Source organism: Schistocerca piceifrons, chromosome 2 (assembly GCF_021461385.2).
Source record: "Schistocerca piceifrons isolate TAMUIC-IGC-003096 chromosome 2, iqSchPice1.1, whole genome shotgun sequence".
NCBI lineage: Eukaryota > Metazoa > Arthropoda > Insecta > Orthoptera > Acrididae > Schistocerca > Schistocerca piceifrons.
This window is the reverse complement of record NC_060139.1, coordinates 383,745,413-383,759,505: the sequence shown is the minus strand read 5'-3', so window position 1 is coordinate 383,759,505 and position 14,093 is coordinate 383,745,413. Positions and strand designations below refer to the sequence as shown.

The window sequence follows — 14,093 nt, the reverse complement described above, 5'->3', positions numbered from 1 at the left end:
AAGGCGAAAAGAAGCAATAAAAAGGACAAAAGTAAAAAAGTGGCAGTGCTCGGGAAGAAATATTCGAAAACAACCTTATAAGATAAATGGAACACAGGAACTGACTTTAGAAGGAAAAAAATGAAAACATGAGATATTGTAAGAAAATCGAAGAATCCTGTCAGAATAGGCGTAGGCTAATGAAAAGGATCTAGAACGCCGTATTTTCATAGTGTTTCCTACCTTGCCACATCTCTTTTTTACTGTGCATTACGATGACTTTTTATGCTGCTGGACGCTTAATGTTTTATTATTAACTGGCCAGGTCATGTTTGATTTGGATATAAATGACGGTATGCCCTGAAGCCACAGAGTAACTGTTCGTTATTCTTACCATAGTATGATTGACGGTTATTCAAACAAGAGTTGTAGTCATCTGTCCGAAGACTGATTTACACAACTCTCCGTGTTATTCCACTTTGTACAAGTCTTTTCACATCCGCAACGCTTCCCCACACTATAGCCTACTTACTATACGCAAATTTTTTTACTTCTACCTTGCTTGGCATTCTTCATTATCAAACTGTTCCTTGGTGTGTCCTGGTAACCTATGCCTTTTGTTAGTCAACTTGTGCCATAAAGACCTTTCCTCTCCAATCGACTTAGTTATTTTTCATTAGTTAGTCGATTTAGTCGTATGATTTCCATCGTTACGGTAATAGCACATTTCAAAAGTTCTATTAACTTTTTGTCTGTACTGTAACATATTTCTCTTACTGTAACGTATTTCTCTTTGTAAGAAAAGTTTTTCTTGCTATTGCTCTATCTAGATCAAACCTTGTTTACTTTTGCTGTCGTCAGTTATTTTGCTGCCCAAATTAGCAAAAAGCTACTGCTTTTATTGGCTGATTTCCTAATTCAGTCCTACCAGAATCGCCTGATTCAACTCGACTATACTCCATTACCTTTATTTCACTTTTAATGATGTTATTCTAGCAATCGCTTTTCAGTGCACAGTCTATTCCGTTCAGCTGATTATTCGTCCTTTGCCGTCTCTGACAGATTTATAACGTAACAGGTAAACCTTAAAGTTTTTATTTCTTCCCCACGAACAATAACTCTTTCCCGTGTTTCACCTTAGTTTCCTTTACAGTTCGCTCAAGTACAGATTGAGCAACATAAAGGATAGGCTACAACCTTGTCTCACTCCCATATCTATACTACCTTCCATTCATGTCCTTAGATTCTTAAAGCTACAGTCCAGACTATATTTCATTCCTGTTAACTTCAGTTTCACTATATTTCTGCTTTTTATTGGAATGATAGGTCATATGCACTCTCGATGGTTGTTGCCGTACCGACGCTCTCCATTCTACAACTGTACTGTATCCTCATCGGAGTAAGTTATAAATCTGATGTGCTCTACATTCCTAAGGTACATGCTCTTCCACGTGCTAAAGGAACTAATAGTGCCCGAGTATATCGTGTAACCAACGTTAAGAGGGAAGAGGACCAGTACATTAAAAAAAGGGAAATATTACGTTATATTCACATTCCAACATGAAAGGACATGTCCTGGAGTAAACTGAAATCTTGGAAAATCTTCATTCCCATCCTCTCGATACATTTAATGAACACACTGTCCTGTATCACAAAAGCTAATTATGATACTATCCAGGAAGCTTAAGGTGTCCATGTAACATGTTACACAATATTTTCCTCTCTCCTCACTTTTTTTTTTTTTAATGTACAGGACCTCTTCTCTCTTGATGTTGTGATGGTTCCGTCTCGTTTCTACTATTGCTTTCCACTTTTCACAGTTTAAACTGTCCACTAATCACATACTTGTTTCATATTGCGCCTGCGCAAAGGGTCATGTGCTGCTCAGTACTCACAGTTAGTATTTACTACTGTAGTTTTCCTGTTTGTGTTCCCGGTCTCGCAGCACGGGAGAACGATTTTCATGGAATTTATGTAAGTAATTCCACGCAATATGTGATTTCCTTTCCTCCCTTTTTGTTGCATTTTACATGTTTCAAGATTTCTGTGGCTTTTGGTGGCCAGTCGCATTGTTGGTTCTTTCGGGTTTTTCTAGGTCTCTTCCCCTTAACAGAACTACTAGTCCTGCCAAGAGAAAAGTCATGTATGATACTACGGGCTGCTGTTATGTTAGTACTATGCCGATAATGTTATTCCTGTGAAAGAATTTTTGTAACTATGACTGTGTGCAATCGAGAGGTACTGAACTAATTTTGTTTCCCTAAAGATTTGTATTGAAAGAAAACGGGCATAGGACCATGGTTCTGTTAGTAATTTAGTAAATTGTGATTACGTGAAAAGAAACTCACCAGCCTAATTAGCCAAAGTTGCACTTTGGTTCATAAAGTTAACTATGTGAGTTGATTTTACATGATCGTGAACTCCTGTTTTGCTAATAAGATACAAGACAGTAGAACAATTTAGCAAGTAATGTACCAGTGAATTGACTTGAACTACACAGAAGAAGTATTAACATGTTTAGGCAACAACTGGCTCTCAATAACACTTACTGTCTGTACATTATTGTAGAAATATAATGATAATTGTAGGTAAATGATTACTAATGGCAGAGCGCTATTGCTATGGACAAGAGGTTCTGTTGTCAGTATAACTGTAGGAAATTACTACTATTGAAATAGTTATGAAGTAGTTGTATCTTATGTACGGATTATTATTTGCATTCTCAAGGAATATTCACTGCTTTATATTATTTAACTCAAACGGAGTATGTGACACCTGAATCTAATATAATTTGAATAATTGTAATCACCTGCTTAATCTTGACTGCTGTTATTGTAATAGGACATTTACATTTGCCTCAACAATTGACATGGGGACCCAGAAACTAATTTATCGGTAGATTCAGAACGTGGCATAACATAAATTTGGGAAACAGTGTTAAGTACATAACACATGAAATTGTAAACACTATTATTTCAACAAAAAGAATGATTAAACTGAATACTTCAGTTGTCAAGTTATGGAAACCACGTGAAGTATTTCCAAACCTACGCTCACTAAAGAATTATGTACTTTACAACTACACAAAGTTTGTTACCTTCTGTTAAGGAAAAAATTGCTATTCAGTTCAGTAAAATAGGATACTCGGATTCATAGTAGCACTTGAGATAGGATCCTGCGAGGTAAATAACTAACGGTGGCTCAACACAGAGTTTAGAGAACACAAAATTTTTATTGAAAACCAAACCACATAACTGGCCCATCCAATGATACAGTACTCAACTGATAAATTGAGATGAAGGTGGTGGCAACGTCGATCTCCTGTACTATTCTAAACAGGCGGTAAAAGTATCCACAGCTCTTTCTGTGCAACAAGCTCTGAGAATTCTCTTCTTAGCGTCCGATTTTCGTAGCACAGAGCTAACCACAGTATGCTATGAATAATAAGCCGCATTATTAACGCATCCGAAGCTACAGTATATAATCTTGCAGTTCTTCTCGCCTCTTTCAGTTCGGAAGATGCGGACCCATTGCCTGCTGGCCACCAATTGACTCATGCCGAAAAGGAGCTTTGCAGTTCGATCGCCAGAGCCACCTTTCCTATTCCCATCTAGCGAGTTCCTTTGCGGAAGGACTTCCCTTCAAGCGTTACATGATTACAAACCTACTTTCCCTATGCATGAACCAGTAAAGTATAACGTTTTCATTCTTCTACAACATTACTTTTCACGTTACATCCATAGATAAATTACAATTATTTAAATTGTCATAAATCATCAATAAAACGTGTACATGATGCTACACCAAATAGCATAGTTATACAGAACTCACATTAAGTAAAAACAGACAAAGAAGTAAGATAAGACCATTATAGGTAACATCGATAATACTGTTACAGTCACTTTTATCCTTTTGACAAGAGACCTTTGATTCCATGACAACATTGAGGTGAGGACTTATTTAAGTCCGCCTCGATAGCTGAGTGGTCAGCACGACGGAATGCTATGCTACGGGGCCCGGGTTCGATTCCCGGCTGGGTCGGAGATTTTCTCCGCTCAGGGACTGGATTTTGTGTTGTCCTCATCATCTCATCCTCATCGAGCCGCAAGTCGCCGAAGTGGCGTCAACTCAAAAGACTTGCACCAGGCAACCGGTCTACCCGACGAAAGGCCCTAGCCATACGACTTTTCATTTCATTTCAACTTACTTAAATTCGTTGGAGATCCCCTTCCACAGTTGTGTAACACAATACTTTCACCATTAAAATTTACACCTAGAAACCGGTCGTGTACACAATAAAAGATTGTGGATTAAGCAACAATTGTGTGTCTCTACATAATGTATTCATTAAAACCGGCGGAACTCGAAATAATGATTCGTCAGAATCGGCTTACCCCAATTATTTACCCGTTTTAAGCTTATCTTGACCAATTAAAGTGACACAAAGAAGAATTATCAAGCTGCATTTATTTGACTTCACTTCAAAAACCGACACAACTCCAACTAATACAGTTTTGCACTTCAAACAATGACCGCCCGCTGTAGGATTCACTGCTCAACTATCAAAGTTAAGCTCCTTTTGTGGTTATGAGGATGTTCCTACTCCACACAAGTAGCGTGATCAGCTGCTCTCACAGTATGTTGTAATAGAAACTCGCTTTCGATGACGCGTCAAGTATGGATTCTGCAGCTCTGTCATAGTAAGCACATCACATTTCAAGAGTTTTGAGTTGTGCCACTTTCGTAGCAAGGGTGCGATGTGTTAATAATCGCGAACTTCGAACGGGGAAGCGATAAATCAACATACTGTCTACTCGGGCGATCGTACTGGTGTACATGTGATGAGATAACTGGAAGTCTGCCTTCTTTCTCATAGTCAGCTCTTTCGAAAAGAAACACCACACCTAGCTGCTTGCATGCCGGAAACCAGGTAGGCCTTTGCTTTCTCTTCTCCTTCTTCTTAAGGTCAGCTACACGTACGAACTGGTGATACACCGTCTAGAGGGCTGCACAGTAATATCCTACTGCGGTAACAACACTTTGCAGCCACCAATAATCGGTGCTGCTTTAGTTTTGTATCGGTACATAGGAGTTAACAGTATCTTTTTACTGCGCGTACGAACTGCTTCATCCTGCTGCAGCTTGGGGATGGCGGTTATCGCTGAAACAACCGGTTCCCTGTTATACAGATTTTTTCTACACCATTTTAACCTGACTGTTTAAGCCGCTCATAATAACTGTTTCTGAAACAACCGATTTTCGGTTATTTTATTCTTATTATTTCCTGTAATAAACGCAGAAATCGAACAAAGACTGAAAAAGTTCGGCTCTCTCAGTTTCAAGATACATATAATCAAAATTCTTTTCTCTAAAAGTGATTAATGGTAGAATACCACCAAAAAAAAAAAAATCACCAGTATTCTGCTATTGGTACTGTTAGTTCTAATTTTTTGAAACTCTGCACAAAAATTATGATGTAAAGGGGGATCATAACACTATTTAATCATTACGAATAGTGCGTGCTAAAGGGTGAAATTTCTCCGTTTTCAAGGACTACAAACAGATAAAGGCAGAATGAGATTTTCACTCTGCAGCGGAGTGTGCGCTGATGTGAAACTTCCTGACAAATTAAAACTGTGTGCGGGACCGAGATTCGAACTCGGGACCTTTGCCTTTAATCTGCCAGGAAGTTTCACATCAGCGCACACTCCGCTGCAGAGTGAAAATCTCGTTCTGGAAACATTCCCCAGGCTGTGGCTAAGCCATGTCTCCGCAGTATCCTTTCTTCCAGGAGTGCTAGTTCTGCAAGGTTCGCAGAAGAGTTTCTGTGAAGTTTGGAAGGTAGGAGACGAGGTACTGCCGGAATTGAGGCTCTGGGTACGGGTCCTGAGTCGTGCTTGGGTAGCTCAGATGGTGCCGTCACGGTAGCTCAGCGTGTTCGGTCAGAGGGCTGCGTGCTCTCTGTAATAAAAAAAAAAACTGAGTCAAGGAATCAACGATCATCTTGAACGAACTATATCGTACGAGAAAAACAAAAAAAAAAAAAAAAAAAAAAAAAAAAAAAAAGCTAGAGCACTTGCCCGCGAAAGGCAAAGGTCCCGAGCGAGTTCGAGTCTCGGTCCGGCACACAGTTTTAACCTGCCAGGAAGTTTCAGATAAAGGCATATTATTAGACGCAGAGGGTAGAGAACTAATTTTTATTTTTACTGTGTAGCCTACCGTGACTGAATTGTTCTTAAGTTTTATTTTATTACCGATATTATAAATTCCCTCCTCTGTTACTTTTACACTATTAACAGACAAATCTTTGATTTCTCAAAGTAAGTGAAGCAATGTGCTTCATTGCTACGTCACTTTGTAAAAATATTTCCAGACTATGGTTGGTGCCATCCTGCAGTACAATGGGTGTCCTTCGACGACAGCGAGGAAGTACCTTATAGACCAGGTCGGGGCAAATTTTGCACACTGCACGTACGCGCGTACCTTATGCCAGGGCCGTTATTGTCTCAGCAATGTCAAAAAATGATTCAAATGACTCTGTGCACTATGGGACTTAACATCGGAGGTCATCAGTCCCCTAGAACTTAGAACTACTGAAACCTAACTAACCTACGGACATCACACACACCCATGCCCGAGGCAGGATTCGAACCTGCGACCGTAGCAGTCGCGCAGTTCGGGACTGAAGTGCCTAGAACCGCTTGGTCACCGCGGCCGGCGTCAGAAGTGTCGTACCAGTTCTTACGCCATATGTTCGCATCTCGTTTGTGTTGGCATTGTTGTTAAAATAGCGCTGATCACTTTTCTCATTTTATATAATAAAACAATATTTCAAACCAATTCAAATATTATGATTAGACACTACACCTTTTCTTAAATAAGGTTTATTAGGAACGAAAAATTTTGGCACTGCTGCTATGGCTAATTTATATATCTTTTTTTTTTTTTGCTCGGTTATCAGTAAACAATAAAAATACCTGTTATAAGCGAGACCAAATACATACCGAAAAATACCTGTTATTCGGAGCTAAAATACCGGCGTCTATCCCTACTGTGGGCGTCACCCCGGCAGGTGCCTGCTCGCCTGTATCCCGGCTGCGCACGTTGTGCGTTTGAAGGCTGCGCGGGCAGTCGAACACAGGGCGTCATCGCCCCTTTGTCCGCTGTTTGGCGGCTGCTGAAAGTGGTTCCTGCTGACCGGCTTACGGCCGCCGCGAGTAAATATCATTAATCTCGGACGCGTCGCTTCGGCCAGCAGCCCCTCTTGCAGTCAGCGACCAAGTCCTGGACGCGACTTCCCGTTTGCTTTTCTTGCGTGGTTATTATGTTCCAGACGGGCGCTACGTCCCTCATTCTATTTGTTGCTAGTCAGTTTGTGAGAACAAAGTGCAAGAAAATGGCTTCATTGTAATGGTCACCGATGAGTAGTACAATGGTGCAGGAGATTTCGGAACAGCTCTTCTATTTACAAAAACGCAAATGAGTAAGTGGGCGTCTGACAAGTGAAAACTGTTACCAGAGAAATGTTTCACAAACGAGGCGTCTTATGTAAACATCAGTAAACAGGGCGATTAAAATTAAAGTTTAAAAACCCTTCAAAGCGTCGTAGATGATGCTGAGATAAATACTTTGTTATAAGGCATATGGAGTCGAAAATGTCGGGAAATATCCCAAAAGTGAATGACAAATGTTGAACATGATGATGGACCTCTCTGCACGTGCACGGTGGGGCCTATCGCTTTGTCGCACCTGATAATCCCAACCCAAGTCAAGTATTCAAGTCGGTGTGGCTCCGGGCCTACGTGAGCGACTAACGCGTGTGGGGCTTAGGTTTTAAAGCTTGCGTTTAGCCGGCAGTGTATTTTTGCACTGCGTTCAGAGAGTTACGTGTTTACACTGGAGTAAGAATTACTATTTTAATTACTGATGTCGCGGTCTCCAATAGTTACACTATTGGCCATTAAAATTGCTACACCACGAACATGACGTGCTACAGACGCGAAATTTAACCGATAGAAAGAAGAAGCTGTGATATGCAAATGATTAGCTTTTCAGAGCATTCACACAAGGTTGGCGCCGGTGGCGACACCTACTACGTGCTGACATGAGGAAAGTTTCCAACCGATTTCTCATACACAAACAGCAGATGACCGGCGTTGCCTGGTGAAACGTTGTTGTGATGCCTCGTATAAGGAGGAGAAATGCGTACCATCACGCTTCCGACTTTGATAAAGGTCGGATTGTAGTCTATCGCGATTGCGGTTTATCGTATCGCGACATTGCTGCTCGCGTTGGTCGAGATCCAATGACTGTTAGCAGAATATGGAATCGGTGGGTTCAGGAGGGTAATACGGAACGCCGTGTTGGATCCCAACGGCCTCGTATCACTAGCAGTCGAGATGACAGCCATCTTATCCGCGTGGCTGTAACGGATCGTGCAGCCACGTCTCGATCCCTAAGTCAACAGATGGGGACGTTTGCAAGACAACAACCATCCACACAAAACTTTCGACGACGTTTGCAGCAGCATGGACTATCAGCTCGGAGACCGTGGCTGCGGTTACCCTTGACGCTGCATCTCAGACACGAGCGCCTGCGATGGTGTACTCAACGACGAACCTGGGTGCACGAATGGCAAAACGTCATTTTTTCGGATGAATCCGGGTTCTGTTTACAGCATCATGATGGTCGCATCCGAGTTTGCCGACCTCGCGGTGAACGCACATTGGAAGCGTGTATTCGGCATCGCCATACTGGCGTATCACCCGGCATGATAGTATGGGGTGCGATTGGTTACACGTCTCGGTCATCTCTTGTTGGCATTGACGGCACTTTGAACAGTGGACGTTACGTTTCAGGTGTGTTACGACCCGTGGCTCTACCCTTAATTCGATCCCTGCGAAACCCTACATTTCAGCAGGATAATGCACGACCGCATGTTGCAGGTCCTGTACGGGCCTTTCTGGATACAGAAAATGTTCGACTACTGCCCTGGCCAGCACATTCTCCAGATCTCTCACCAATTGAAAACGTCTGGTCAACGGTGGCAGAGCAACTGGCTCGCAACAGTACGCCAGTCACTACTCTTGATGAACTGTGGTATTGTGTCGAAGCTGCATGGGCAGCTGTACCTGTACACGCCATCCAAGCTCTGTTTGACTGAATGCCCAGACGTATCAAGGCCGTTATTGCGGCCAGGGGTGGTTGTTCTGGGTACTGATTTCTCAGGATCTATGCACCCAAATTGCGAGAATATGTAATCACATGTCAGTTCTGGTATAATATGTTCGTCCAATGAATACCCGTTTATCATCTGCATTTCTTCTTGCTGTAGCAATTTTAATGGCCAGTAGTGTAATTGCGCAGTACAGTACAAGAAAAACGTACCGCACAGATGAGACTACACAATTTCCGAGACTTTACGGGACTCATACATATATGATTTTATGAAGTACAGACTGAAGCGGCGAGTGAAAATTTGTACCAAAGCCGGGAGTCGAACCCGGCTCTCCTGCTTTCCAGGCAGGTGCGTTAGCCGGTAAGTCATCTTCGCACACTGGTTCACACACCCGCACGGATTGCCTTGGCACTCCTCTCTCCTCGATCCAAATTCTCACTGGCGCCCCAGTTTAGTTCAAATTCCCCCTTACACAAGAACAGAATTTGCGAGGCCCTCCATGTTCTGGAATAAATGGGAGACCCAACTTGAAACCCAGGTGCTGGCACTTATTCAAATGAAATCACACAATTTCCGAGGCTTTACTGGTGTCGTACATAGGTGGTTTTATGTATACATAGGCTGAAGCAGAAGACCCGGGTTCGATTCGCAGCCTTGGTACAAATTTTTCCCCGCCGTTTCACTCTCAAGTTGATTCCATATTTCTAGATTTTCAGAAGACTTTTGATACTTACTATTCATCACAAGGGACTTTTAATCAAACTGCGTACCTGCAAAGTATCGTCCCAGTTGTGCGACTGTATTTGTGATTTCCTGTCAAAAAGGTCACGGTTCCTAATAATTGACTAAAAATCATCGACTGAAATAGGAGTGAAGTGTTCCCTAAGGAAATGTTTTAGGTCCTCTGCTTTTCCAAATCTACATACTCAGTTTATAAGGCAATCTAAGCACCCCTCTTAGATTTGATTGTTTGCAAATGACACTGTCCTTTACTGTCTTGTAAAGCCATCAGAAGATTAAAACCAATTTCCAAACGATTTAGGTGAGGAATCTGCATGGTGCGAAAAGTGGTAATTAACTCTATATAATGAAAAGTGTGAAATCATCTGCGCTAGTGCTAAAAGGAGTCCGTTAGATTTCGGGTACACGATAAATCACACAAATCTGTAAGCTGTCAATTCAGCTAAATACTAGCTACACTAGTTATACTAGCGACTTAAATTGAAAGGATCACGTAGATCATACTATGGGGAAGGCGAACCAAGGACTACCAGAACCCTTAGAAGATGAAACAGGTCTAACAGTATTAACGGAAGACGTCGAAAAAGTTCAAAGAAGGGAGTTCGTTTTGTATTATGGGGAAATAGGGGAGACCCTCAGAGGTGTGATAAGCGAGATGAGATGGGAATCATTAAAACAAAGTCTTTTTTCGTTGAGGCGAGATCTTTTCACGGAATTTTAACCACCAACTTCTTCCTCGGAATGCGAAAATATTTTGTCTACATCAGCCTATATAGGGAGAGATGAATATCGTAATAACGTAAGAGAAATTAGAGTTCGCACGGATAGATTTAAGCATTCGTTTTTTCTGCTTGCTATTCAAGAATGGAACGGTAGATAAATAGTGCGAAAGCGGTTCGATGAACTCTCTGCCAGTCTTTTGATTGTGAAATGTAGAGTAGACTTGCGGATGTAGATGTAGAAGTTACCAAAGTCGTTAACATTTATCTCAGTCTCTTTTAATATTCTGTGGTAAATGTAGGTGTTGCATTTTGATGCAGAAATCTGTTATCATAAACAGAATGTGCTGCCTGTTTTCAAGTTATATATTAAAACATACATTTTGCCATAGAGATTTTACCTATTACTTGATTGAATGTTACAATGCGTTGCAATGATTTCATTATTAAAAGTATTGTTAATGATTCGGACTATCCTAGATCTGCAGTGGATATCGCACTTCATCAGCGTATCCTCTACACAATACGAAAATAAATGACTATGAAAACACTGCTCTAATGATTTGCACTAACTATCAGTGGTTGAATTTTACATATATTCTAGTGTGCCATGTGATGTCTTTTCAGTTTGTTTTGAAATGGTCCTTCCGTCTCACAACTGGAGCTTCCGTAGATGTCGGGGAAGTGCACTTGCGCCTGCAGCTAGAATCCTTGCATTCTTAGCAAGGTGGGGCGTGTGAGACCAATTACGAGATTTACTGCTCCGCAAATTTACTCGGACACGATTATTAGCAGACCCAGATTAATCATCAGCAGCGCTAGACTATTACATCATTCTCGATGACGGTCGCTAGCTTCGCTTTGATCCGCGAGACATCTCGCTTCTCCAGAGTCAATGAGAAGAACCCAGCAGTAATCTTAACAACTCCAGTACAAATTCCCCGATCCGAAAACTGGGCTGGAAATGTTGACCACAAACATTTTCTACACTAATATCAGTAAGCTCCTAACAACTTTCGCTCGTGATTTCCACAATAACAAAACAGGTCAATCTCAATAGAGGAAGAAGTCGCACAAAAACACCTCGGCCAAATTTCCACGGAAACAAATGGGATTTGTAGGCTTCAATTACACCCTGCCAAGCACCACGTCCATCCCTTTTATCGAGCAACACCCCCAGCTAACTCAAGACTCCACGGTCTGCTATGCAGTCTCTCCCTACCGAGCTCACGCACGCTAGCGAAATCACCACACTTGCCGAGGAAAACGGAAGATTGCGTAGAATTCCGTGCCCGCCCACAGCCACTGCAAAAACATGGTTCAAATGGCTCTGAGCACTATGGGACTTAACATCTGAGGTCATCAGTCCCCTAGAACTTAGAACTACTTAAACCTAACTAACCTAAGAACATCACACACATCCATCCCCGAGGCAGGATTCGAACTTGCGACCGTAGCGGTCGCGCGGTTCCAGACTGAAGCGCCTAGAACCGCTCGGCCACTCCGGCCACAGCCTCTGCAGCCGCGATCTCTTTCAAAGCGCTACACATTGGCCAAAAGAACCTGTTTGATCATTTCCAGGCTGGAGAAGTTACTCCATCACGCAGAGACCGGAAACAGGGTGTGGCGTCTACAATAGCGAACAGGACGAGCAAATTGGGGCGACCAGCAAATAATATGTTACAGTTTTATTATGGCTTAATGGTGAGATGAACCAGGACAATACAAACATAAATTTTCATTGATCATCCTGCACGCCTATGGTCGAAATATGTACCCACCTGTTAAATACGCTGAATTTTGTTCGGCGTAATTTTGTTGTAATAAAGAGGAAACAAACTGAAAAGTAAAGACAATGATCTGACAGACATTTCTGCCATTCCTGAAGTCACTGGCGTAAACATTAAGAACATTAACATCCCTGATCGGAAGGAAAACGACAAAAACCAATGCACAGTAACATTTGCACAAACCCCGTCCAAATCTGTAGAACGGGCAACGTTATTTCTCCTCTCTAATTTTCCTTTTTAAATCTTGCTCTCTTTGGACTTTCCAAGACCTGTTATTATCTCTTACATCTGTGAATGGACTGATAAAGAAAATCTGCAGTAACTGTATATTACGTTATTATTATTTTGTTGCAGGTGGACACTCCCTTTGTTCCGAGAGGGCTACTCACACGATCTTACAGTAGATGACCTGTACGAGCCTCTGAAGGATGACAGGTCGGAGCAGCTGGGAGACATTCTTGAAGCGTGAGTACCGGAGACGGGAGATTCGCTTCGTTACTACCCTCTTCCTTCACTAACGCGTGAAGTAATACAGCGCCAAATCGAGCGCCTGTACAGTGCACAATTAATCACCACCTTTACATTAATGAACTGCGTAGTAATCGTATAGTTGCATATTACACTAGTTGTGCTGTTGCTTCCTTTTTCTTGACTAATGAGGCAGAATGCAACATAACGAATCCTGTTTTAATTCTTATAGAAACACTATTTGTATGGTCTGATGATACTTGTAAGACACGAATGCATAGAAACTGAGGAACAAGTACTAAAATCATGAAAAAAATTACAGATACAAGGTTAGCACGAAATGCACTCATGTTTCCCAATCTTTAAAAAATAATTGTTGATCTAGTAATATATCAATATCGTGAAGAGGAAACTAACACGGAGGAAAATGGAAAAAAAAAATCAGATGTGCTTGTTATTCGTCGATCTTTTGTTGCTGCATTTTGGGATGATGAGACAGTCATTGAACCAGTTCCAACAGTACTCTGGGAGTCAGTCAAAATTTCCCAAAAAGTACCCTTGCACTATCGTAACGTATTATGATTTCGTTGATTCCGGCAAAAAATAACGAACATTCCCTCTGATTTCTTCAGTATATCAGTCAACTGAACTGCGTTTGGTACGGACACCACAGAGCACAGAGCTTCGTCCTATTTGAGGTGTTACGACCTTGCGCTCTTTCTACGTGAAATTGGCTTCACCCTGGCGTTTATGCAGCGACTTGAAGTTTATCATGAAATCCGATCTGTGATACAGCTTTTACATTTCACATACACAAAACGATAAGTGAAGTCGGAAGCCATGTTAAGAGGCAGGGTACGATCTTAGAAAGATCGAGAATTGATGAATTCTTGTTCGCCCACCAAATTTTAGCAATGATTCTGTAGAGAAAAACAGGTCGAAACAGAATTGGGGACGTCGAACCGAGTCAAGTGTTCCAAACAACCAAAGGTCCCAAGTGCCCTGTTGTTGATCTACGGCACTTTTTTTTTTTAAAAAAAAAGAAAAATCGACAGCCAATCAGAGAGTACCGTGCCGAAGTTTGCCCGATAAGTAAACGTATTTGGGTGTGCCTAGCAGAATGTATGCAGCACAGTTTATAATCTTATTGTCTCAACAAATCTAGGAATTACGATAGTTTTAGCCTAGTTCACTTCATAGACAAACTCTACCCTGCAA

The 14,093-nt window shown here is 41.7% G+C and overlaps 1 protein-coding gene across 1 annotated transcript in view; it reads left to right on the top strand.

Annotated features, from left to right (window-relative positions):
• The window catches only part of LOC124776435 (ATP-binding cassette sub-family C member 4-like), a 261,830-nt gene that overhangs the window by 114,399 nt on the left and 133,338 nt on the right, over positions 1–14,093 (top strand). Inside the window, exon 2 of the mRNA XM_047251434.1 lies at positions 12,762–12,872. Within this exon, the coding sequence (XP_047107390.1) occupies positions 12,762–12,872 (111 nt within the window). The remainder of the gene's footprint in view (positions 1–12,761; positions 12,873–14,093) is intronic.